The sequence below is a fragment of the Colossoma macropomum genome, unplaced genomic scaffold (assembly GCF_904425465.1).
Source record: "Colossoma macropomum unplaced genomic scaffold, Colossoma_macropomum, whole genome shotgun sequence".
Lineage (NCBI taxonomy): Eukaryota > Metazoa > Chordata > Actinopteri > Characiformes > Serrasalmidae > Colossoma > Colossoma macropomum.
Window position 1 is genome coordinate 25158790 of NW_023494807.1, and position 24966 is coordinate 25183755.

The 24966-nt window shown below is 40.0% G+C and overlaps 1 protein-coding gene across 1 annotated transcript in view; it reads left to right on the plus strand.

Moving 5' to 3' along the window:
- gpc1b (glypican 1b) overlaps positions 1–24966 on the plus strand; it is a 148779-nt gene that overhangs the window by 79428 nt on the left and 44385 nt on the right. Inside the window, exon 2 of the mRNA XM_036555901.1 lies at positions 1922–2080. Within this exon, the coding sequence (XP_036411794.1) occupies positions 1922–2080 (159 nt within the window). The remainder of the gene's footprint in view (positions 1–1921; positions 2081–24966) is intronic.

The window sequence follows — 24966 nt, forward strand, 5'->3', positions numbered from 1 at the left end:
ACTCCTCTTCATCAGTATTCATACCCACTTAGCTCTTGTTAAATACTGGATCTTATGTAACTGTAGCTGAGGTTTATTAGGCTGATCTTCACAGCACGTCTGGACTTCAGATCGCTGAATTGAAACATTCATCAAGCTCACTGTAAAGTTTCATATCTGTTTTAAAGGCTCTGAAGGAGAGAGAGAGCGGGAGAGATCTAAAACATGCAAATATGAAACTTTCATTCTCCTTGCAGTGCTTTATGAGTGTGCAGAGTACTGTGGACATGATGGAATTTATTGCCTCAATCTGAACTTCTTATGTATAAATTTGTATAAATCAGCAAAAAAGAAGCAAGTTAACTAGCTTTAAAAGATTAACACGACTCTTGATGTATGAATTCTGGGAGATGTTAAACAGATCACATCCTACATTTTTCTTATGTTTTAGTTTTATTTTATTATTCCAGATTGTCATATTTTCTATTATTATTCCAGATTGTCGTATTTTTCTATTTGTATAGATGCCTGTAGATTTTTTATATTTGTTCTTCCTGTTATATCGTTTACACCCTTATTACTATTACTGTCCTGTGTTGTGTGACTGCTACAGGCTGCTAAATTTCCTTTGGGATCAATAAAGTATTTATCTATCCATCCATCCATCCATCCATCCATCCATCCATCCGTTTTCCCTCTGAGGTCCTTTTTACGATATTTGTGTGCTTTTATGTACCATACACAGTCAGAGTTCATTTTTTAATGTCCATTTTCCAGCATCTCTTTATCCCTTAGGATTAAACAGGTTGCTTTTCTTACTCTGCATTTAAGACTGATAAGTAAATGAGCTCTGTTTTGATTGGCTGCCCTGTATCATGCCTCATACAAAAAGCAGTCCAGGTTGAAACACTCCTTATAACTTAGTATTAATGGGCAGAGCTAAACTGCTGTAGGTTGAATAGATGGATATATGTAAATAAACATATTATGACAAAAACAGTTAATTTAAAACAGGCTGTTTTTATTAGCTTAGTTGTCCTATTTGGACCATAAACAGTATGTTTTGAAACAAACAATGGGCTTCATTCACCAAACGTTCAGAGGAGATGTCTCCGTAAAACTCAGTTACGCAGTTTTCACGAAGATTCTGACTGATTCAGCAATGTTTATGTTAATATGTGTGTGTGTGTGTGTGTGTGTATATATATATAATATAGTTAGATAGATAGATAGATATAGATATATATAAATGTGTGTGTGTGTATATATATATATATATATATATATATAATATATATATATTTTGTTGTTTTTTGTTTTTTGTTTTTTTGGGTTTTTTTTGGTTTTTTGTTTTTTTTGTTCCAACAGCAGTGATTATTATATAAATACATATAGTTAAATGTTCAAAAATGTCACAGTTCAGTAAATTTAGCACCTACATTTTTACACTGCACATATACAGTGTATGAAAAGGTTTCAGTGCCCCTGGTCAAGTGACATGTTTTATTGATTTTGAAATTAAGTGAAGAACACACTTTAATGCACAATTTTACAAAGGGCAAAATTAGTTGGTCAAACAAAGATGGTCTTTATTGTTCAAACACTAGTTCAACCCATATTAAAGTAGGAGAAATGAGCAGATGTTTAGTAGTTTCTGTACAGACTAGCATATGAGCTTAAAAATCATTGAATCCTCAGACACTGATAAAGCTGTGTGAATGATGCCGTATGTTGCTCAGGCCCTAGTTTATAGCTACTGAGTAAGATGGGAGACAGCAGGGGCCTTCACAGCAGAACTTCACTGAGCATATTTTTGTTTATTAGTTTCATTTTCAGGTCTAATTTTACACTGTAGTTAATGTAAGACTATACTGTCTTCATTAAATCTGAAACATTCTTAGTACAGGAGGGTGATGAAGTGTTTTCTTCTCTCTCTCTGTAGGTGAGCACTTGCGAGTGTGTCCACAGGACTACACCTGTTGTACAAGCCAAATGGAGGATGATCTGTCCAGTCTCAGCAAGAGGGAGTTTGAGGTCCAGGTGAAAGAATCTGGACGCACCTTGCAGACCTCGCTGAACAGCCAGTACAAGAGCTTTGATGGTGAGTGGCCAGTGAGCCCACTGTTTATCTGCAGGGTGTGTGGAAACTGACCATTGGAAGCTAAGTCCAACATGACTGCCCTTCTGCTGCATGCTCATGGATTTTAATCCTAGTTCATGATTAGTGGCCAAAATCAAAAGTGGCTCTTTCTCTTTTCACTGTATCTTTGCAAAAAGAATGAAATGGAGAATTTAACAACTTAACAACCAGCCGTGGTTTGAGGCGGTTGTGTGATGTGGTTAGCCAGTCTATTACAATAAAAAGCTGCAGCTACACTGGGCCTTTGTGGTTTACATTGGACTTAAACCAACAACTTTTCCAAATTTCTGCATAATTCAATCCTTTTTTTTGTTAAAGAAAGCCATTCAGAGTGGTTTGATGTGAAATGGTTAATTGTATAGAAATTTACAAACCTGTATTTCATTACAATGGTGACAATAGAAACCAGGGGTCACAGTGTCTACAACACAAATATAGCCATTTTTTTACCCTCCAAAACCTTCAGTGAACCTACATGTGTCTTCCAGGTTTTTATATGTGATGTTCACAATGAGTGCGTTTACATGCACTTAATTATGATAAGTGCAGAAAATCAGATTTTGTCAGTAATCAGATCAAAGTAATCAGATAATGGGGAAACTCGGGGTCTACAAGAGTCAGGCAGTTATCAGATTTCTGCTTTGCAACCGGCAAATGAACTCACAGAATAAGACGTGACATAAACATAAAAATCAAACTTCATGCCGCAGTTTAAAAAAATAATTGCACCACTTTACCTGAAAATATGAACATACATCGTCTAGAAAATAAAGAATATTTAAATCCTTCATTTTGTCAAACATGTAGTTGGTTTCAGTGTCTCTCCAAAAGTGCTTTGCTGCTTCTCACGGCAACGCTGCTTGCTTATTTCTGGTACCGCTGTCTGTTTTCTCACATGTGCAGACTGAGAAATCCGAAAGAAATCAGAGTAAGAGTTTACATGCGCTAACATCAGAAATCTGATTACTGAGCTAACATCCAGCTTTCTTTATCGGATTTCATAATCGAATTTTTACAGTGGAATATGCTGTTTACATGACCTTTTGAATAATCAGATAACTGCAGAAGTCTGATTATGATTGGATTGAAACCTAAACATGTATGTAAACATGCACTCGATAAAATTCAAAGTAAAAAAAAAAATGTTTTCTTTGGGTATTCTTTTGCCCTACAACACTCTACATGTACCTCTCCACCATTAATGCGTTTAAAAATACATTTTAGCTCAAAAGCTTGTGTCAGAACTATCATGAAAATGTCTCAGGCATCAGGCAGCATATTCCTAACCGTTAAATGTAATAGCTTTTTGTGTAGCTTTTAGAGGCATTAAACATTTTAGACATCTAGTTTCTGTCATCACTATATAATAATAAATTAGCAGACTGCATGTCTAAATCATCACACAGTTGCCTCAGACCATGTCCAGTTGTTTAGTAATCTCAAGTAAATTGTTTCTGTGGTTTCTGACACTGTATAACATACTGTTATCTATAAAATAGGTCAAAAATGTGTTGCATAGATAAAACAGTAGGAGCAGCCAGCTTGAACACAGAATTTTGTATGTTTCATAACAGTGTCATACAATGGAATTTCTAATTGGCAATTCTAATTTCTTCTTATCGTTGCTGTCCTAAGAAAAACAAGTATCTCCAAAATACTAACTTTACAGGAGAAGACAAAAACCCACTTAACTTTCAATGTAAGTCAGTGTGAATAGATTTTATCCCAAGTGATTTTTGAGCATTTCTATTGGTCCATACATCATGAGATTTCCACACAATGTAAAGGACAGCTAGGGTGTTAAAATGATGTAAAATAATTTAAATCAGCAAAATTTTAAGTTGAGATACCTGATTTTCTTTGTGACGATATTCTAAACATGTCTTGCCTGATTGACTACATCTGAGCTTGGGGGACAAACTTTTAAGTAATAGTGGCTGTGTTTATGTCTTGATTGTTATGGTCTGTTTATCATGTTTAGCAAGGATATGTGACAGCAACAGTTTAATTCCAGTTCCGGCATATCCATAGGGTGTCGTATAAGTTTATGCACCCTATTAAGGACACTGGATTTTGGATTGAGACGTGTGCTTACGGCAGACTGGTGATACAGTCATTTCCCTCAATGACATTTAGCGGTAGTCTGGTGCTGTTTAGAGAGAGCTGCTTTGATCAGGCTCCCAACTGAATTACACATATAGTATGTGTCTGTCTGTGTGTGTGTGTGAGAGAGAGAGAGAGTTCTTCATTCATGCTGTTCACATCTCTGTGTGTATTTGGAGATTTAAGGAAAAGTAAGAAAGAAAGACAACCTGCTCTCTCTCTCTCTATCGCTTTGGCCCAATCCCATTTCTTATTTTTTACCCCTATCCTTGTTTTTGAGTTTCACCTTGGAACTGAGTTACAAGGGGTAGTGGTTGAAATGGGACCCTCAAATAAAGAAGAACATTACTTCACTAACAGGCTACTAGCGCTGCTCTGTAGGCGATCCTGCCAGTCTGCAGTGATGGCAGAGCAGGGTAAAGTTCAGCTCCTCACTGCTGGGCTTTAGTTACATTTAGGGCATCATATGCCTTCAAAGAGGGGGGACAATTATATATTATCACCCATCCCTAATTCTTCAGTGATATGAAGCTAAAGTCAGCTATTCGCCAGCTTCTTGTTTGATTTTTCCCATTCCACCTTAAATGGTTAATGGTCCATTTAAGGTGGAATGGAAAACTTAGCTAGCTAGCTACCTAGACATCAGCATACTACTAGCCATTTTTTATTCTTGTAATGAAAAATAGGAATTGAAATGACATTAAACTAAGATAATACGATGGTTATCATATTTTTTAACAGAGAAAATTCTCACATTTGTGTGTTTCTTTGGTTGCAGCCATCTTGCCTGTTTTTCTTTTTTTCTCATAACACTCTATTCCCCTAACACTTCACCCTACCCCTCTATCTCAACAAAAGTCGGGACACCCCACCCCTAGACGTGAACACACAAAACGGAGGGGTAAGGGCTAAGTGGTACAGGCGAGGGCTTAAAATGGGACTAGGCCTTTCTTTCTCCTTCTCTCTCTCCCTCTCTCTCTCCATCCCTCTCTCTCTCTCTCTGTGTCTTTCTCTCCTCTCTCCCCCTTCCCTCTCTTTTCTTGCTCATCTCTCTCCTCTCTCTCTCTCTCCCCCTCTCTCCCCCACCTCTGTGTGTGTGAAACAAGAAACAAGGAAAGAAAGTAAAACAGGAAGAAAGAAGAACAGAATGACAAACAAACAGCCTCCTCTCTCACTCTCTGTTTCTCTCCTGTCTCTTTCCCTCCCTCTCTCTCTGTCTCAACCTGTCTTCGTTAAAAGCTCCAGAAAGTTCTGAAATATGTCCAGGCATGGACGCGTCGACATTTAGCGTTGACATTTAGAGATGTTTAAACATTCAAATGCACTAAACAATGATTAAATTCTGACTGCACTGTCTAAGCTTGTTACCAAAAAAGGTCCAGAGTGAAATGCCAAATACCGCAGCACAACTGTCTGGAACTCAGGGTTCTTTCTGCTGGAAAAGCTCAGAGACTCCCAAAATCAGCGCATTGATTGGTTTATGGGGCAGATTATCACAGCTGTCACAGTAGCGGTGGATTAGCCAGTCAGCATCAGTGGATGGTGCAGCGTGAGACAGGTTAGATTTGAAGATGATTTCGTTAGATTAGCACAATATTATTATGAGTGAAGTTGTTTTTGGAAAACTACTTGAATAATTAACCAATTAACGGAGTATTCAAGATTTCCTGATTCACTGTGTTTACCAGACCACTATGTTCACATGCTGCAGACATCTGCTCATCTAAGGCTTCTTCTAAAATCAAGAGTATTAATAGGACGTTTGTTCCCCCTTTGCTGCAGTAACAGCCGCTACTCTTCTGGGAATGCCTTTAAGGTTGATGTTGGAATATTGCAGAGAGGATTTGATTGCATACAGATTTGAGTACCGAGAGCATCAGTTAGTTGATGATTAGTTCTGGATCACGAACAGCATTCCAACTTATCCCAAAGGTATTGGATGGAGACTCCAGTGAAAGCAGTTCTTCTGCTCTCCAGTCCAGTGCTGGGGGCTGTCTACCCCTCGAGCTGACACTCGGCATTGGGAATGGTGATCTGGTGTGCATTAAATATGAAGCATCTCATTTTTTAGGCAGGCTTTTTACTGTCTTAGAGAAATGAACTTCAGAGCTACATTATAAGAGAGACTGCAGTGTCGGTATTATAAAGAAAAGTGATGTAGAGTTTGACAGTAAAGCGGCAAAAGCTTTTACGCTAAAAGCTGATACTTGTTCTATTTGAAGTTTTAGGCAGCTCATGGGCTAAAAGCATTGACTGTGTGTGTTTGTGTGTGTGTGTGTGTGTGTGGGTGTGTGTGTGTGCACCTCCATATGTAAATGTAAGGGTGTGGAATGCAAAACTGCTGCACGCCTTCCTCCCTTCGTTAAAAGTTTGTGATGCTGTTGTTGTCGTTAATGTTGTTGTATATATATATATATATATATATATATATATATATATATATATATATATATATAAACAGCACAAAATGACTGAAAAAATGCTGGTTCCATTGAGTTACATTAAAAGTAAAGAAGATTTTGTCTTCTCCTGTAAAATTATCATTTTGGAGACAGTAGGTTTTGTTCCGACAACAGCGATATATTTATAGGTTAATTGGCAACGGGTCAGTAACATTATTGGGTATAAAAAGAGCATCTCTTCTTTCAGATGGGGAGGGGTTCACCACTCTGTGAAAGGCTGTGTGGGTAAATAGTACAGCAATTCAACAATAATCTTACATTCTCAACGTAAATTAGCAAAGAACCTGGGGATTTCACCATCTACAGCGCACAATATCATTAACAGATTCAAAGAATCCAAAGAAATCTCTGTGTGCAAGGGACAAGGCCTAAAACCAGTATTTGCTAGCCATGATCTTTGGGCCCTCAGGTGGCACTTCATTAAAAACAGACACACTTCTGTAGTGAAAATTACTGCACGGGCTCAACACCATCATCCAAAATAAATTAACAAGAATGTCTTATTTTCAAAAAAGTAGTTGGTATCTTGTCAGCTAGTTTGAGGAGCAAATTTTGGCTCCAGATTTCTCATTGATGCCCCTCAGCCTTCATGTGTGATAACTTCATTTCACTTAGAAAATCAACAAAACATGCAATTTGACCAGGGATGTTCAAATCTTTGCATATGACTCTGTGTGTGTGTGTTTGTGTGCATGCATGTGTGTGTGCGTATGCAATAGTGGTGTTTATGCTGCGTGCGTGCGTGTGTGCGTGCGTGCGTGCGTGCGTGTGTGCGTGTGTGTGTGTGTGTGTGTGTGTGTCTCTGTGCAGTAGTGGTGTTTATGCTGTGTTCACATTGTGAGTAAAGTGCTGCTGCTTTATCAGTCAGGCGGCTGCAGAGTTTCTATAAACTGTTTTCCATCTGAAACAACAATCTCTGCTTTCATTCACTCCTTTTCTCTGCTTTCAACTTCACACACACGTACACTGCGCTGCCAGCAGTGGTGGCTGACGTTTGGGACACTATGGGAAGTATGCAGAAGAGGATCATAGATCCACACACACACCCACACACACACACATACACAGTGGTGGTGAGTCTGTGGTGAGGATGCTTGGGCAGTGATTATTTTCCATGGGCTGTGGATTAGGGAGGAGAAGCTGAATCAGAGAATCTGGTCCTGGACTAATTGTGTGCGTGTGTGTGTGTGTGTGTGTGTGTGTGTGTGTGTGTGTGTGTGTGTGTGTGTGGAGTTTGGAGATAGGCCAAGCTCCAACTACTTGAAATAGTTATGAATATGCTGTCTGATGCCTGAGACATAGTTTTTAGATAAGATTTTAAATAAGTAGTCCCCGGGAGAAAAGGTATTTTCCAGAGGTTTTATTACTATTTTACCATCTTCAGTATTACATATAAAAACTCAAGACATGTTAGTTCATTGGTTATTTTAGGTAATAAAATGCTATGCTAAATAAATGCTATGTTATAGACATACATGTTTTTATTTTTATAGATAAGTCAAAGTGTGTGATGATTTAAGCATGAAGTTCGCTTGATGCTTAGTGATGGCATATAAGCTTCCTATACACCTACATTAGCCTTGTAGCCTTGTAACACCAAACATGTTCTGGCAGGTTGTCTACATTTGGGCAAATTAGCTTTTTTCCTGATCTGTTGGTTTAGGCGATTGTATGATGTTTGGGTCGCTTTAGGCGATTATATGATGTTTGGGTCGGTTTAGGTGACTGTACGATGTTTTGGGTCGGTTTAGGTGACTGTATGATGTTTTGGGTTGGTTTAGATGATTGTATGATGTTTGGGTCGGTTTAGGCGATTATATGATGTTTGGGTCGGTTTAGGTGACTGTACGATGTTTTGGGTTGGTTTAGATGATTGTATGATGTTTGGGTCGGTTTAGGCGATTGTATGATGTTTGGGTCGGTTTAGGTGACTGTACGATGTTTTGGGTCGGTTTAGGTGACTGTATGATGTTTTGGGTCGGTTTAGGCGACGGTATGATGTTTTGGGCCGGTTTATGCGACTGTATGATGTTTTCGGTCGGTTTAGATGACGGTATGATGTTTTGGGCCGGTTTATGCGACTGTATGATGTTTTGGGCCGGTTTAGGCGACTGTATGATGTTTTGGGCCGGTTTAGGCGACTGTATGATGTTTTCGGTCGGTTTAGACGATGGTATGATGTTTTGGGCCGGTATGACGTTTTGGGTCAGTTTTGGCGATTGTATGATGTTTTGGGCCGGTTTATGCGACTGTATGATGTTTTGGGTCGGTTTAGACGATGGTATGATGTTTTGGGCCGGTTTATGCGACTGTATGATGTTTTGGGTCGGTTTAGGCGACTGTATGATGTTTTGGGCCGGTTTAGGCGACGGTATGATGTTTTGGGTCAGTTTTGGCGATTGTATGATGTTTTGGGCCGGTTTATGCGACTGTATGATGTTTTGGGTCGGTTTAGGCGACTGTATGATGTTTTGGGCCGGTTTAGGCGACGGTATGATGTTTTGGGCTGGTTTAGGCGACTGTATGATGTTTTGGGCCGGTTTAGGCGTTGGTATGATGTTTTGGGCTGGTTTAGGCGACTGTATGATGTTTTGGGTCGGTTTAGGCGACTGTATGATGTTTTGGGTCAGTTTTGGTGATTGTATGATGTTTTGGGTCAGTTTTGGCGACTGTATGATGTTTTGGGTCGGTTTAGGCGACTGTATGATGTTTTGGGTCCGTTTTGGCGATTGTATGATGTTTTGGGTCGGTTTAGGCGACTGTATGATGTTGCTAAAACAGTTTAGTGAAACTCACTCAGGAGCAGAAGGTCCATCACTAAAGAAACAGCTCGAGACTGTGGATTGTATGTGTCAGTCCTGATGATCTTTTCAGTGTAAGCTGAACGGTGGAGGAACGCCATGCACACTGGAGTTTGTTTTTGTTCTAGGTGTTAGTGATGTGAGGCCGTGTTAGAATGTGTGTTTTGTGTGTGTGTGTGTGGGAGAGAGAGAGAGAGGACTCTGGGTGTGTCAGTGTAGGGTTGTGTGTACGTTTTTGCCTGTGTGAGTGTGTGTGGATGTGTATGAGAAAGAAACCAGGTGTAGGGTGTGCGTAGAGTGAGTGAGTGTTGTGGAAAGAGTGAAATGTGGAGAGAGTCAGTAAATGAGACAGAGAGAGAGAGAGAGAGATATGCAGTTAGAAGATTTAGGCACCTTGCCATTAAAAGGTAGTGCAGGATGCAGGTTTTGTTTTTTTTTGTCTTGTCTTGTCATGTTTTGTTTTTTTAAATGTTTTGCTCATTTAAAATAACTATTTTATTAGTTTAAATGTTTTGCATTCAATCCTTAGCATTTTTACTATTAATATCATTGTATTTTGTAATTACTGTTTTTATTTTACTTTTACTCTTTGTATTTTCTTTCTATTTTCTTTTTTTTTATTTTTAATAGGACACAGTTAAACAGATGAGATGATATACAGAGAAAGAGAGAGCGAAAGTTGTGCAGTGGCAAGATTTAAGTGGTCTGGCATGAAAAAACTGTGCATATAGGTTTTATTAATTAACAAATTACTTATCAGTGTTTTGCGTGACTTCAAATCCATGCTTTACTCAGTAGCATTTTACTGCTATTGATTTGTATTACATTTATTAATTAAAAAAAATTATCCTTTTTCAGTGCTTTTTTCCTAGTGTGAGTGAGAGAGTGAGAGAGTGAGAGAGTGAGTGAGAGAGTGAGTGAGTGAGAGAGTGAGAGAGAGAGAGAGAGAGAGCTGTGAAAGACATTGTTCAGAAAGCTTCTCTGAATGTTTAAATGCCAGCCTTACAAACACCATATTTGTCCCATAGCAACACATCTGCTTTAGTTTATTGTGTGTGTGTGTGTGTGTGTGTGTGTGTGTGTGTGTGTGTGTGTGTGTGTATAAATGCAGGGTGTGATAATATTTTTAGGACTTCGCCCTCCAACTTCACTCTACAGCAGATTACAGAGACTTCACTGCCCGAACTACCACCCAGCACAGCACACAGCACACACGTCTACACCTCTACACCTCTACATTTAGCCATCTATACATCTATCCTTCTGTCTATCCACCTGTCTGTCTGTTCATCTATCTTTACACCTATTTATTTGTCCATCCATCCATCCATCCATCCATCCATCCATCTTCATGCCTATTCAGTTTATTCATCCTTCCATTTGTTCATTCCTTCATCCATCCATCCACCTGTCATCCCATCCATCCATTTGTTAATCCATCCTTTCATCTGTCCATCCATTTTTCCATCCATCCATCCATCCATCCATCCATCCATTTCTCCATCTTCATGCCTATTCATTTTATTCCTCCCTTCATTTGTCCATCCACCTGTCATCATATCATTTGTTAATCCATCCTATCATATGTTCATCTACCTGTCCATCCATCCAGTAAGGTCAGCGCCCAGGGCCCTCTGATTGCGAGGGGCCTTGGGGAGCCTCACATCACAGTGCCTCAAAGATTCAAGACGGTCCACTGCAGATACAATTTAGATGAATTAACAGCATTTGAGCAGATACAAAGGACTAAATGCAGAAGGGAATGAATAATGGAAGAGTGGAAGTGTTGCAATAGCAGTGCTTCCAAGAGGAAAAAAAAGAAAGAAAGAAAAAATGAGGGCCTCCAAAGACACTGGTGCACAGGGGCCTCATAAGACCCTGATCTGTCCCTGATCTGAGCTATAGGCTCTCTGCTATGCCCGTGTTCGTGCGTGAGCTGTTCACTATGCATGTTATCCCCATATTCCACATTCTGTGGTTAAAGAGCACTGAAATGAAGTGTTACTGCGTGCCTGGAATTGGCTCTGGATACCGTGTAATTAACTGTTTACAATCTGTGTATCACAGATTCAACAGCGAGGTTAAGTATAGGTGGTGCAGAGTGTGTGTGTGTTCTTTGTTTGAGTCTCTTTGTGGGGAGAGAAACCTTTCTCTTTAGGAAAATGGGAAAAGTCTGACTTTATGGGGACATTTTATTAGTTCCCATAAATCAGATCAATGGCTTTAAGCATAAATATAGTATTTATATATTTCTATAGGACATAATTATTGTATGATTGCATTCAGCCACACAAGCATTGGTGAGGTCAGGTTCTGATGTTGGATGATCAGTTCTGGATCACAAACGGTACTTCAATTCATCCCAAATTGATTTCTGCTCCAAAGAACACAGATCCACTGTTCCACAGCCCAATTTTGGGGGGCTTTATACCCCCCTAGCAGACACTTGGCATTAAGCATGGAGGTGTTAGGCTCATGTGCAGCTGCTTTAGAGAATTCTATTAAAAGTGCTACTCTATGGAGATTTTACAAGCATAATTTTACACCTGTGTTACTGTAAAGTAGCTGAATTCACTAAATAAAGGGGTGTGTGTACTAAAATGTGTGAAAGCGATGATCTACACCTTACCTGTTTGTCTCTTCCTTCTGCATTGAAAATGAAATACATCTGTAGCCAATTCGTCCCCTTGGAAGGTTCTATCTGTCATTTTTGTCAAAATTGAGTTTTTCATGTATTCTTTTTCAGTGACAACGTCTTAACATTATGCAAGGTGTTTTTCTTTTTTTTTTTTTCTTTCAAGTTTTATGCATTTTTGGACCCTTTATCTCAAAAAACAAAAAGCTTCTTTCTCCAAAGTCAAACTCTGACTTCGTTCTATAAGGTTCTATCTGCGGGCCATTTAGCACTTCGAATACACGCAAGAGGACCAATCAGATTCTGCTTCTTTGTCATGTCGCCACACTGCTCAGTGACTGTGGGAAGAGTTTATAAACTTAGTGAAACATGAAAACATGTTGCTGAAACTCTGCCTGTCTTCTTACAGCTCCATAAAAAGTCTTATAGTCTTAAATTTTATAAATATTAAGCCTTAAAGGTAATTAAATAGTCAACATTTGAACAAAAGGGCTCTTAATTACAACATAAACATGAATTCCATTCATTCACCCAGCACTCCTTTTTCTTCAGTCTTCCAAAATAAAACATTTTAGTTCATTAGAGTCACATTTCTGATATAAAACAAAACCTCACACTGCCTTTATACTGACCTGCTACACTTACTCGCTGGGACAGTTTATTATAGTAAACTATCCCAGCGTATATAGTATAGTGAACTAATGGTTCCTACCCAAAACTGACCTCTGCACTGGACAAAATATTTAGCACTGGCTTTTATACTTGATCTGCTTTTTTGAATAAGAAAAAGATGATTTATCCTAAAATGAGAAATAAATGTTATATAAAAAAATAAACAAATAATAAAAATAAATGTCTTGTAAATGTCAGAGAAAGCATTACATTTCTATGTTGCAACACAGATTTTATGTTTTAAAACAAATCACCAGTATAAACTGTTTGTTCCTTGAAAATCATCACTTCTTTTCATGTTTTACCAGATAGAACCTTATAACTCCAAGCAGAAAGTGAGTTCTCATCATTAGAAGGTTCTGTCTGCATTTGACCTGTTCCAAAAAAAAAATTAAAAACAAATTTACAAATCTGATAAGATTTTGATATTGTACATTAGAATTAGAGTAAATTTAGGATGTCTGACATTGTCATGAAGGAAAGAGAGTGTTCAACATATCAGTTTTGCTATTTGGAATCCAAAATCTTTGAAGCTCAGTATCTCAGAACTGCTCAGAATGCAGATAGAACCTTATAATTCCAAGGGAATGAGCTGCATGATACACAGCTACACTTATTTATGTAGATGCATTTTCTCATTATGAATGCTATAACACCATGCTAGTGTTATATGTGTTGAACAAGATTACAGTCTCTTCTGATTTATTGTATTAGGCCCTATCACTGAAACCTAGCATCCGCTAATTATTTCTCCCTAAGCTGAATGAATCAGATATGGCCATGTGTCTGAGTTTGCTCAGCAGCGTTGCGTGTGTGAGTTGGGGGGCTATTAGCGGATCACATTTGCAGATAGCGAGGGAATAGTTTCAATTAGACAGAAGCTTTTCAATTCATGCATGAGAGCTATTTCCTGGATTGGAGGTCACCCCTGCTGATGTCACTGGCGACAAGGACATCTGTGCTATTGTGTATTCCTATTGGCTGTTTCCTGTCGCTATGCAAATCACTTAGAACAGGAGGGGGCTGTTTTGGAGCAGGATCATTATGTCACAGACATAAGCCTTGCTTTATATGTTTGTGGTTAGCGCAGCTATATTGGATGATTAATTGCTTACAGCAAGAGTTCAATTCTGCCAGGAACACACACACACACACACACACACAGACCCACACGCGTGCACACACACTTTTTTTTCTTTAGGGATAGCCAAAGGGAGTCATAAATAAATTCCTTTCAGCATCTTGTCTGTCAGGTGTCCTATATCTGAGTATTTGAAGGATACTTACTCATATTTATACAGTGTACAGTTAGAGACCTGTTGATAAGCAGTTTGTGTTAGTCTTCATCAATGGTCAGTTTCTGACCACAGAGCTGCTCTTGGTTGGATATTTTTGAGTGGTAGAACACTCTGAGCATAACAGTGACACTAGACATGTATAAAAACTCCAGTAACAGCACCGTAGTAGCACCACACTCTACCATGTCAGTGATACTGCTGTGTTGAAAGTGGTCCACCACTTAAATAATTGCTGATAAACAGTGGTACTGTGGCCAGAATGTGGCCAGTGATGAATGGGTTAGAGGGCAGCTGACAAATGCAATAACAGATGGACTACAGTCTGTAGGTGTTTCTGACAAAGTAGCCAGTGAGTAGATGTATAAGGCAGGTGTTTTCAATGAAGTGTCCAGTGAGTGGAAGTATAAGGTAGGTGTATCTGTTAAAGTGGCCAGTAAGTGGAAGTATAAGGTAAGTGTTTCTGATAAAGTGGCCAGTAAGTGGAAGTACAAGGTACGTGTTTCTGATAAAGTGGCCAGTAAGTGGAAGTACAAGATAGGTGTTTCTAATAAAGCGACAAGTGAGTGGAAGTATAAGGTAGGTGTTTCTAATAAAGCGACAAGTGAGTGGAAGTATAAGGTAGGTGTTTCTAATAAAGCGACAAGTGAGTGGAAGTATAAGGTAGGTGTTTCTAATAAAGCGACAAGTGAGTGGAAGTATAAGGTAGGTGTTTCTAATAAAGCGACAAGTGAGTGGAAGTATAAGGTAGGTGTTTCTGATAAAGTGACCAGTAAGTGGAAGTACAAAGTAGGTGTTTCTAATAAAGTGGCCATAGAGTGGAAGTAAAAGGTAGTTGTTTCTGATAAAGTGGCCAATGAGTGGAAGTATAAGATAAGTGTTTCTGATAAAGTGGTCAGTAAGTGGAAGTACAAGATAGGTGTTTCTAATAAAGCGACAAGTGAGTGGAAGTAAAAGGTAGTTGTTTCTGATAAAGTGGCCAATGAGTGGAAGTATAAAGTAGGTGTTTCTAATAAAGTGGCCATAGAGTGGAAGTATAAGGTAGGTGTTTCTGATAAAGTGGTCAGTGAGTGGAAGTATAAGGTAGGTGTTCTAATAAAGTGGTCAGTGAGTGGAAGTATAAGTTAGGTGTTCTAATAAAGTGGCCAGTAAGTGGAAGTACAAGGTTGTTGTTTCTGATAAAGTGACCAGTGACTGGAAGTACAAGGCAGGTGTTTCTAATAAAGTGGCCAGAGAGCGGAAGTACAAGGTGGGTGTTTCTGATAAAGTGCCCAGTGAGTGGAAGTACAAGGTGGGTGTTTCTGATAAAGTGGCAAGTGAGTGGAAGTACAAGGCAGGTGTTTACAATAAAGTAGAAGGAGAGTATATACAGGGGGTGTACGTAATAATGGAAACATCAAACAGTGTGCTAACATGAAGCACCTACACTAAAAAAGTAAATAAACTAGGTTGAATTAAATTGTTGAGTTTATTGAACTTCTACTATTAACAGAACTATAATTAGGATTTTGCCTTTTTCAACTCATCATTTAAAGTTCAGTACACACAAAATGTTTAGATCAACCAGGTTTACTAGTTTTTTTTTAGCTAAAAATTATTTTACAGAGTAATTTTTGCCTTCAGAACAGCCTCAGTCCTTTAAGTGGTTCAGCAGCCCTGCCTTCAAGTCTTAAACCGTGCAATGTGATACTAGACTATCCTTGCAGAATGAAGGAGATAGAAATCTACTTTGTGCTCTAAAATGTCCCATAAAGGTTCAATGATGTTTAGATCTGGAGATTGCAGAGACATTAGAAGGCATTAGGTTCCATCCTTGTGTTCATGAAGCCACTTAACTTTGTTTAGCAGTGGGTATGGGGGCTTAATCGTCTTGCAATATGGGCACATCGTGAGAGAATAGTGTGTGCACCACAGGGTGCACCTGGCCTTATAAAATAGCCTCATATCCGTTAGCCGTTTTATGACCGTGCAAGGCAATAATAGGATCTAATGACTCCTACGAGAATGCTGTCCATATCATTTTGGATCAGTTGGCAACAGGCATCGTGGGTTAAAGGCATCCTTTTGCTTCTCCAAACATAAACACGTCCAGACGGAAAAGAGTAAAAGACAACTCATCAGACCATATCAGACTGTATTACATAATATAATCAGCAGACCATGTTACGCCTGTCCATTTACTCAGAGATTTATGCTTATGCTTTTTATACCGGGTTATGTTTTCTTGTGCAATGGCCTTGGACACAATATCTGAACAAGATCCTTGCCATAAATTCCAGTGTTGGGAAGCTGACAGTGTGCAGTTTTTATTGAGGCTGGCATGCCTATGTGCATGTGATCACGTCTGGCGGTGTCCAGTCACTGTATCCTACGATATAACTAGCTGAATTGGTGCCAGGTGAATTTTTGAAAGTTTAGAAAGATGAAATTCAATAGGAAATATAATAGGAAATCCATCTTGGTGTTTCTTCCTTGATATCACACGGCTCCTTTTCTTTTACAGCACCGTCTTTCAGGGATTACATACAACAGTGGATCAATAATTCAGCAACACTCAGTAATGCATTACAGGTTTTTCATTTGCACTAGTGATATAGGCTTTCTATATCAGGAAAGATACTGAGTAGATACTAAACTATGATGTGTCGGATGATCCAGGTATGCAGAATGATGCTAGTACTACTACTACTAAAATAGAAACAGTAAACCTGCATCAAAGTGGGTTTCATCCAATGTTTCTTCTGAAATCAAGGGTCTTAAATGAGAGTTTGTTCTACTTTGCTGCAGTAACAGCCTCTATTCTTCTGGAAGTCTTTACGCTAGATGTTGGAACATTGCTGTGAGGATTTGATTGCGCTCAGTCACAAGAGCGTTGCTCAAGTCAGGTCAAAATTTATTTATATAGCGCTTTTTACAACAGTTGTTGTCACAAAGCAGCTTTACAGAAAAATCCAGGGTCAAAGCCCCCCGTGAGTAAGTCAGTGGCAACAGTGGCAATGAAAATCTCCCTAAAAGCAAGAGGAAGAAACCTTGAGAGGAACCAAGACTCAACAGGGGAACCAATTCTCCTCTGGTCAAGATTTGATCATTAGTATAACATATGGAAAAAGGGAAAATCTGAAGTAGTAATGTCTATGATTAAAAAATGCAGCAGCAGCATCATCACGAGGGTCAGTTCATGCAGGTGAGGTTTGCACAGTGTCGTACAGCAGGAAGCTCTATGGTGGTCAGACTGGTACAGAGGGCTGGTGAGCAGTGAGCACTCGATTAAGACACATGAAGTTACAGCATCAGGCCGCACAGGATGGGCAGTTGTTTAGCTCGGCAATGTGAGGTCAGGCATTAGTGTTGGATAATTGGTTCTGATTAGTTTGCCACTCCAGCTCATCCCAAGTACTGGTTGAAGCTCTATCACTCCAGAGAACACAGTTCCACTGCTGCACAGCACAGTGCTGGGGGGTTTATACCCCTCTAGCCAACGCTTGGCACTGGGCATGGTTAACTTAGGCTTGTGTTTGGCTGCTCCAGAGCAATTAAAGTAATTGAATTCACTCATTGGAAGAGTGTAGTTTTTTTGGTTATTGTATAATTCCATGTGTGATATTTCCTGGCTCTGATGTCTTCACTATTCTAAAATGTGGAAAATAATAAAAGGTTAATAAAAGATAAAATAATAAATACTCTATGAATAGATTTGTCCAAACGTGTGACTGGGATCGTAGTTATAGAGTTTTGAACTGAGGAAGTATTTGTTTATGTCTAAATTTCTTTGTTTATTTAGGTTTTGGCAGTTCATTTCCCAAAAAATTGAGAAAGAAACATCTCATCTCTGGAGATTAGCCTGCAGCTCCTCAGCCCTGAAACGAGATTCACTCAAGCAAATGTGCTCTTGAGAAAAAAAAAAAACCTGGGAAAAAGGAAAGGAAAGTAGAAAATCTATTATAGATAAATAAACAGACTGGATGATTTGGGCCTGGTTATTTAACATCCTGTACAGAAGTGCTGAAGAGATAGAGAGAGATGCCGATGTGGAACGATTCATTATCTTCTGTGAAGATCCTTTTTAGCGTCTTGTTTAATCAGTATGAATGTTCGGTGCTCTGTGAATGGTTACAAGCCTTTTGTGCGGAGTATAATGTAACTCTGAGATGAGTAGAGAAGCGTCTGAGACACTACTGAGGGAAAAAATATGACTTTCACAAACTGTCCATCTTATTAGTAGAACAGAAAGAAAGACTTTGGTTGCCACTTTATTGGAAACATATACGTTGTACCTGCACTCATTGATCACTTTATTATTGAAAGGTTACCATGTAGGTTGTAGGTTTACAATTACTAATTGTAGCTCATATGTTGCTGCACAATTTATCAGACACCCTATACAGTGGTAAGGGACCACCATAGGACCACTGTTGACAGGATACTGTGTGGTGGAGCATTCTCAGCACATCTGTCACACTGACAAGGTAGTTACTGCTAGGCTGAGAAGGATTCACCACCCCAAAATATCCAGCCAAGAGCAGCTCTGTGGTCAGAAACTGACCACTGATGAAGGGATGGAGGATGACCATCTAGAGATGGGCTACAGTCTCAAACTGTACACCAGCAAGGTGGAGCTTTACTTGAGATTAGAATGCCTGATTGACTCATATCAGTGCCACATGGCACTACAAAGTCATTGCTGTGCTGAAAATCATCAGTGGTGGTCCTATGGTGGTCTTTTTCAATTGAGCAATGGTTTGGGGGCGCAGATAAATTGTGCAGCAATTGATGGTCTACAGTCAGTAACTGTAAACCTACAGATCGCACCTATGTAGATGGTGGTTGTAATTGTCTGTTAGTTTATTATACCTTCTTAATAATAGGTACAATATAAGGGTTGAGAACTCCTTGGCCATTTTATTGGAAACAACAACCATGTATGGTGGAATTTCTAATTAAGTGGCCGCCTACATGGTATGTGTACCTAATAATGTGTATATCCGTCTGTGGCAGTATGATGAACAGTGAGTGACTCACCCAAACATGACACTCTCGCTCATAGACTCAAAAGATTTATGACTATGCTTGTCCAATATCATTGCTGTTTTTTCTCATGTGCTATTTCTAGATAAAGCTTTCTGTAATTGAAACTGGGACTTCTGAGCTCTTAATGCTCGTTCTTGTTATTTGGCAATACAGTAGCTAAATATGGTCCTGCCAGTAGAGCTGACTGAACTGAACTGAAAAAAGAAAATAATGGATGAGAGGGAGAGAGAAATGGGGAAATAGAGAGTGAACGACAGAGAGAGACAAAGTAGAACAAATGAGGAGAGGGATAACTATACTGAGTGAGAGATGAAGACAAAGAAGTGGGGAATGAGAGAGGAAAGAGAGGGTAGATGGGGTGAAGAGATGTACAGAGAGGGGGGGAAGATAGAGAGATGAGTAGAGAGAGAGACGGGGGAATGGGTAGAGAGAGTGAAAGAAAAGAAAGATGGGAGAGATGGGTAGAGAGAGGGTAAGATGGAGGGATGGTAGAGAGTATGAGAGAAAGGAAAAATTAAAGTATGGAGAGGGAGAGTGAAAGGAAAGATGGTAGAGAGAGAAAGGAAAGATGGGAAGATTGGTAGAGAGAAAAAGAAAAGATTGAGGTATGGTAGAAAGAGAAAGAGAGAAATGAAAGATACAGAGAAGGGTAGAGAGAGTGAGAGAGAAAGGAAAGATGGAGAGATGGGTAGAGAGAAAGGAAAATGAGGAGATGGGTAGAGTGAGTGAGAGAGAAAGGAAAGATGGAGAGATGGGTAGAGAGTGAGACAGAAAGTAGAGAGAGAGAAAGGTAGGATGGAGAGATGGGTAGAGAGAGAGAAAGGAAAGATGGAGTGATGGGTAGAGAGAGTAAAAGAGAAAGGAAAGATGGACAGATGGGTAGAGAGAGTAAAAGAGAAAGGAAAGATGGACAGATGGGTAGAGAGAGTAAAAGAGAAAGGAAGGATGGAGAGATGGGTAGAGAGTGAGAGAAAGGAAAGATGGACAGATGCGTAGAGAGTGATAGAGAAAGGAACGATGGAGAGATGGAGAGAGAGAGTAAAAGAGAGAAAGGAAAGATTGAGAGATGTTAGAGAGAAAGAAAGGAACGATGGAGAGATGGGTAGAGAGAGTAAAAGAGAGAAAGGAAAGATTGAGAGATGTTAGAGAGAAAGAAAGGAATGATGGAGAGATGGGTAGAGAGAGAAAGGAAAGATAAAGAGATGGGTAGAGAGAGTAAAAGAGAAAGGAAGGATTGAGAGATGGGTAGAGAGGATAAAAGAAAGAAAAGAAAGATGGAGAGATAGGTAAAGAGAGAGAGAAAGGAAAGATGGTGAGATGGTAGAGAGAGTGAGAGAGAAAGGAAAGATGGAGAGATGGGTAGAGAGAGTAAAAGAAAGGAAAGATGGAGAGAGTGAGAGAGAGAGGAAAGATGGAGAGATGGTAGAGAGAGTGAGAGAGAGAGGAAAGATGGAGAGATGGGCAGTGAGAGTGAGAGAGCTATGGAGAAGTAGGTAATGATAGTGAGGAGAGGATGGGTGGGAAGTTGAGAGAGAGAGAGAGAGAGAGAGAGAGAGAGGGAAAGAAAGAGAGAGAAAGAGAGAGAGAGAGGGAAAGAAAGAGAGAGAGAGAGAGAGAGAGAGAGAGAGAGACAAGAGTAAGGTGGTCATTTGAAAGGGCAGTGCAGTGAGAGATGGATTGAGCCGTCCAGAGAACAGGCTGGTGAACAACATGCGTCAGCAGAAAAACAGGGAGGAAAAAAAGACCCATAAACCCCTAAGGCAGAGCCCGCACTCGTTCCTTTCGCGCTCATTTAATTCAGTCGTTCATCGCTTTGTCAAAGCGGACAAATACAATTAAACAGAATTGAACCTATCTCCCTTGACTATTACTGCTGTACACCTCTCTCTCTCTCGCTCTTCCTCTCTCACCCCCCTCTTTCTCTATCCCCATCTTTCCCTTGCTCTCTCTTTCTCTCCCTCTCTCTCCCCATCTCTCTCTCTCTCTCTCTCTCTCTCTCTCTCTCTCTCTCTCTCTTCCTCCACTTGTCTCTCCATCACAGACTCAGCCACAAATTAACAGACAAGCTTGTCCTGATACAATGCCACTGATACCATTAGAGCAGCACGCCTGTCACAGAGATGGATGGAGAGAGAAAGAGAAGTGGAGAGAAGGATGGGAGGGTGGGGGGGGAAAGGAGTGTGACGGGAATGCAACTGCAGATCTTCTGTCATTGTCTTTTTCTGTGCTGTCTTTCATCATTTTTCTTTTTCTTTCTTCCTTTCTTTATTCTTACAGACATCATCTATCTATCTCTCTATCTGTCCATCCATCCATCCATCCATCCATCTTACACTTATGGTACACTTTTATTAGGAACACCTACCATGTAGCTCCACTACATAGCTGTACAGTTACAGGCTGACCCATTCATCATTGGTCAGTTTCTGACCACAGGGCCACTCTCAAAGCTGTGACACTGACATAGTAGTGTGTGTGGTGCCGGTGCTGGCGCTGGTGCGAGTGTATCAGACGCAGTAGTCTTAGTGGAGTTGTTATACACGTCAGTGTCACTGCTGGGTGGAGAGTGGACCGCCACCCAAAAATATCCAACCAAGAGCAGCTCAGTGGTCAAAAACTGACCGCTGAAGGGCTAGAGTAGCACATGGTCAAGAGAAGATTACGGGACCATTGGAGCGGAGAATCTTTTCATTTCATCTGAAGTAGTTGGCTTTAGTTTTGAGGCAGCGGTCTTAAAGGAATGGCCAGTCTTTTGGGCTTAGCCTTAACCTAACATGGATACTAGAATGACTACCACTCTTCCTCTTGTACCACCGGAGAGGCCATCTGATGTGGTCAGCTGCATCAAACGAGGCCACAGTCTCAGCACCTTGTGTAAAATAAGCCATGGACCGGCTCCCACTGAGAGCAGTATAACTGTAATATTCTCCAAATTCCAGCAGTGTCCAGCAAGTCTGATGTTTGGAGGAATGAGAGTATGGAACACACATACGAGACAAATGACTTCAATTAGGCTGAAGTTCCTTTCTTATTCAAAATATCCATTCCACCTTAAATGGTGCATCAAAGAAAGAAAGTTCTATAAAAGAAAAAAAAGTGGGTAGAGAGAGTAAAAGAGAAAATAAAGATGAAAAGATGGGTAGAGAGAGTAAAAGAGAAAGGAAAGATTAAGAGATGGGTAGAGAGAGTTAAAGAGAGAAAAGAATGGGTGCAGAGTGTATGAGAGAAAGAAAAAATGGAGAGATGAGTAGAGAAAGAGAGAAAGGAAAGATGGAGAGATGGGTACATAGAGTATGAAAAAAAGAAAAGATGGAGAGATGAGTAGAGAGAGAAAAAGGAAAGATGGAGAGATGGGTACATAGAGTATGAAAAAAAGAAAAGATGGAGAGATGAGTAGAGAGAGAAAAAGGAAAGATGGGGAGATGGGTAGTGAGAGAGAGAGGAAAGACAGATGGTTAAAGAGAGTAAAAGAAAGGAAAGATGGAGAGATGGTAGAGAGGGTGAGAGAGAAAGAAAAGATAGAGAGATGGTAGAGAGAGTAAGAGTGTAAAGAAAGACGGAGAGATGGTAGAGAGAGTGAGAGTGAAAAGAAAGACGGAGAGATGGTAGAGAGAGTGAGAGTGAAAAGAAAGATGAGAGATGGTAGAGAGAGTGAGAGTGAAAATAAAGACAGAGAGATGGGTAGAGAGACAGAAAGGAAAGATAGAGAGATGGTAGAGAGGGCGAGTGAAAAGAACGATGGAGAGATGGGTAGAGAGACAGAAAGGAAAGATGGAGAGATGGTAGAGAGAGGGAGATTGAAAATAAAGACGGAGAGATGGTAGAGAGAGTGAGAGAGAAAGGAAAGATGGAGAGATGGGTAGAGAGACAGAAAAGAAAGATAGAGAGATGGTAGAGAGAGGGAGAGTGAAAATAAAGACGTAGAGACGGAGAGTGAGAGAGAAAGGAAAGATGGAGAGATGGGTAGAGAGACAGAAAAGGAAAGATAGAGAGACAGGTAGAGAGAGAGAAAGGGAAGATGGAGAGATGGTAGAGAGTGAGAGTGAAAGGAAAGATGGAGAGATGGGTAGAGAGACAGAAAGGAAAGATGGAGAGATGGAGAAATGGTTTTATTTGATTATATATACATATATATATATATATATATATATATATATACCATCATGTATCCTGAAACTATGCGAAATTTTAATTATCCCATTATTTAAATTGGGCAGCACGGTGGCGCAGTGGGTAGCGCTGTCGCCTCACAGCAAGAAGGGCCTGGGTTCGATTCCCGGCCGGGTGACCAGGGTCATTTCTGTGTGGAGTTTGCCTGTTCTCCCCGTGTCTGCGTGGGTTTCCTCCGGGTACTCCGGTTTCCTCCCACAGTCCAAAGACATGCAGTCAGGCCAATTGGATGTGCTGAATTGCCCCTAGGTGTGAGTGAGTATGAGTGTGTGTGTATGTCTGTCTGTCTGCCCTGCGATGGACTGGCGGCCTGTCCAGGGTGTATCCTGCCTTCCGCCCAATGAAGCTGGGATAGGCTCCAGCACCCCACCTCGACCCAGAAGGATAAGCGGTTTAGATGATGGATGGATGGATTATTTAAATTCTTGCCTATACTGCCCACTAGATGCTCCTATTTAGGCAGCCAGTGAGCACATATTGTATGTGTGTATCCTATATACATGATTTGCTTGGTTTAGTGGTGAAAGAGCTTCCTAATAGTATAATATCTTCATTCTGAGCACATTAGTGTAGCTTACATTAAGTGCTGAAGCTGGAAGTTTGTCATTCACTCAGCTATTGATTCCTGTTTCAGTTCCACCTCAGTCCGCCCACCGCTGTCTGAACGGATCAGGGTTACGGATAGTTAAAAAAGTCCCATGGTGCCGCTGACATTTACAAGGCACTGGATTTGCTTAGGCATGCCAGGAGACCACTATGAGAGGGGAAAAAGGCAAATGGCTGCGTTTCAGACCATTTGTTCATCCATTAGTATTGACACCGCAACTGTTGATGTTATAGATTGTAGTACACTGTGGGGTTGATGGAGTGTACTATGTTCAGGGAGACTCCATAAGGTCCATATTCTCTCATTCCTTCCTGTGTGGGTATGTACACATATGCTATATATATAAATACTCATTCTGATTAGTCAGTGCAGCTACTTGTAGGTGCACCCATTTCTTTATGAAATATGCGGCGAGTCAGACCAGTTTAAATCTGCTGTTGTGGAAATGTTTCCCTTCATGCATCCAGCTTTTTACTGACATCAGCAGCTGCACATTTACATTAAGGTCTATTAGCAGCTTAAAGAAACCACTTATTGAGGTCATTGATTTTGTGTGTTCTGACCTTCACAAGGGTGTGTGTGTATGTGTGTGTGTGTGTGTGTGTGTGTGTTTGTGTGTGTGTGTGTGTGTGTGTCTGTGTGTGTGTGTGAGAGTAATCCCCATTTCAGTATGAAAAGTCTTTTTGCTTTATGGGTCACTGCGAGACATTACAATTAATCTTCACGTCTTGCACAATCAGTCTAGCTTCAAATAATGTAGCGAAGTGAACCGTCACTCAGGATAAAGGTCAGGCCTGTTTAGCTCTGCCTCCATTTCATTACACATATTCATAATAAGAGACAAAATCCAAACAAAAGCAATAGGGTGCCAGCATGATGCTTGGATGCCTAATAATTACATATATATAATTAATTGTTTCGATATATATATTTACCACTGTTGTCTGAACGAAACCTCGTCTCCAAAATGGTAACTTTACAGGAGAAGGAAAAAATCTACTTTACTTTTAATGTAAGTCAGTGGAACCAGACTTTTTTCCAAGTCATTTGGTCATGAAATTTATGAAATTTATA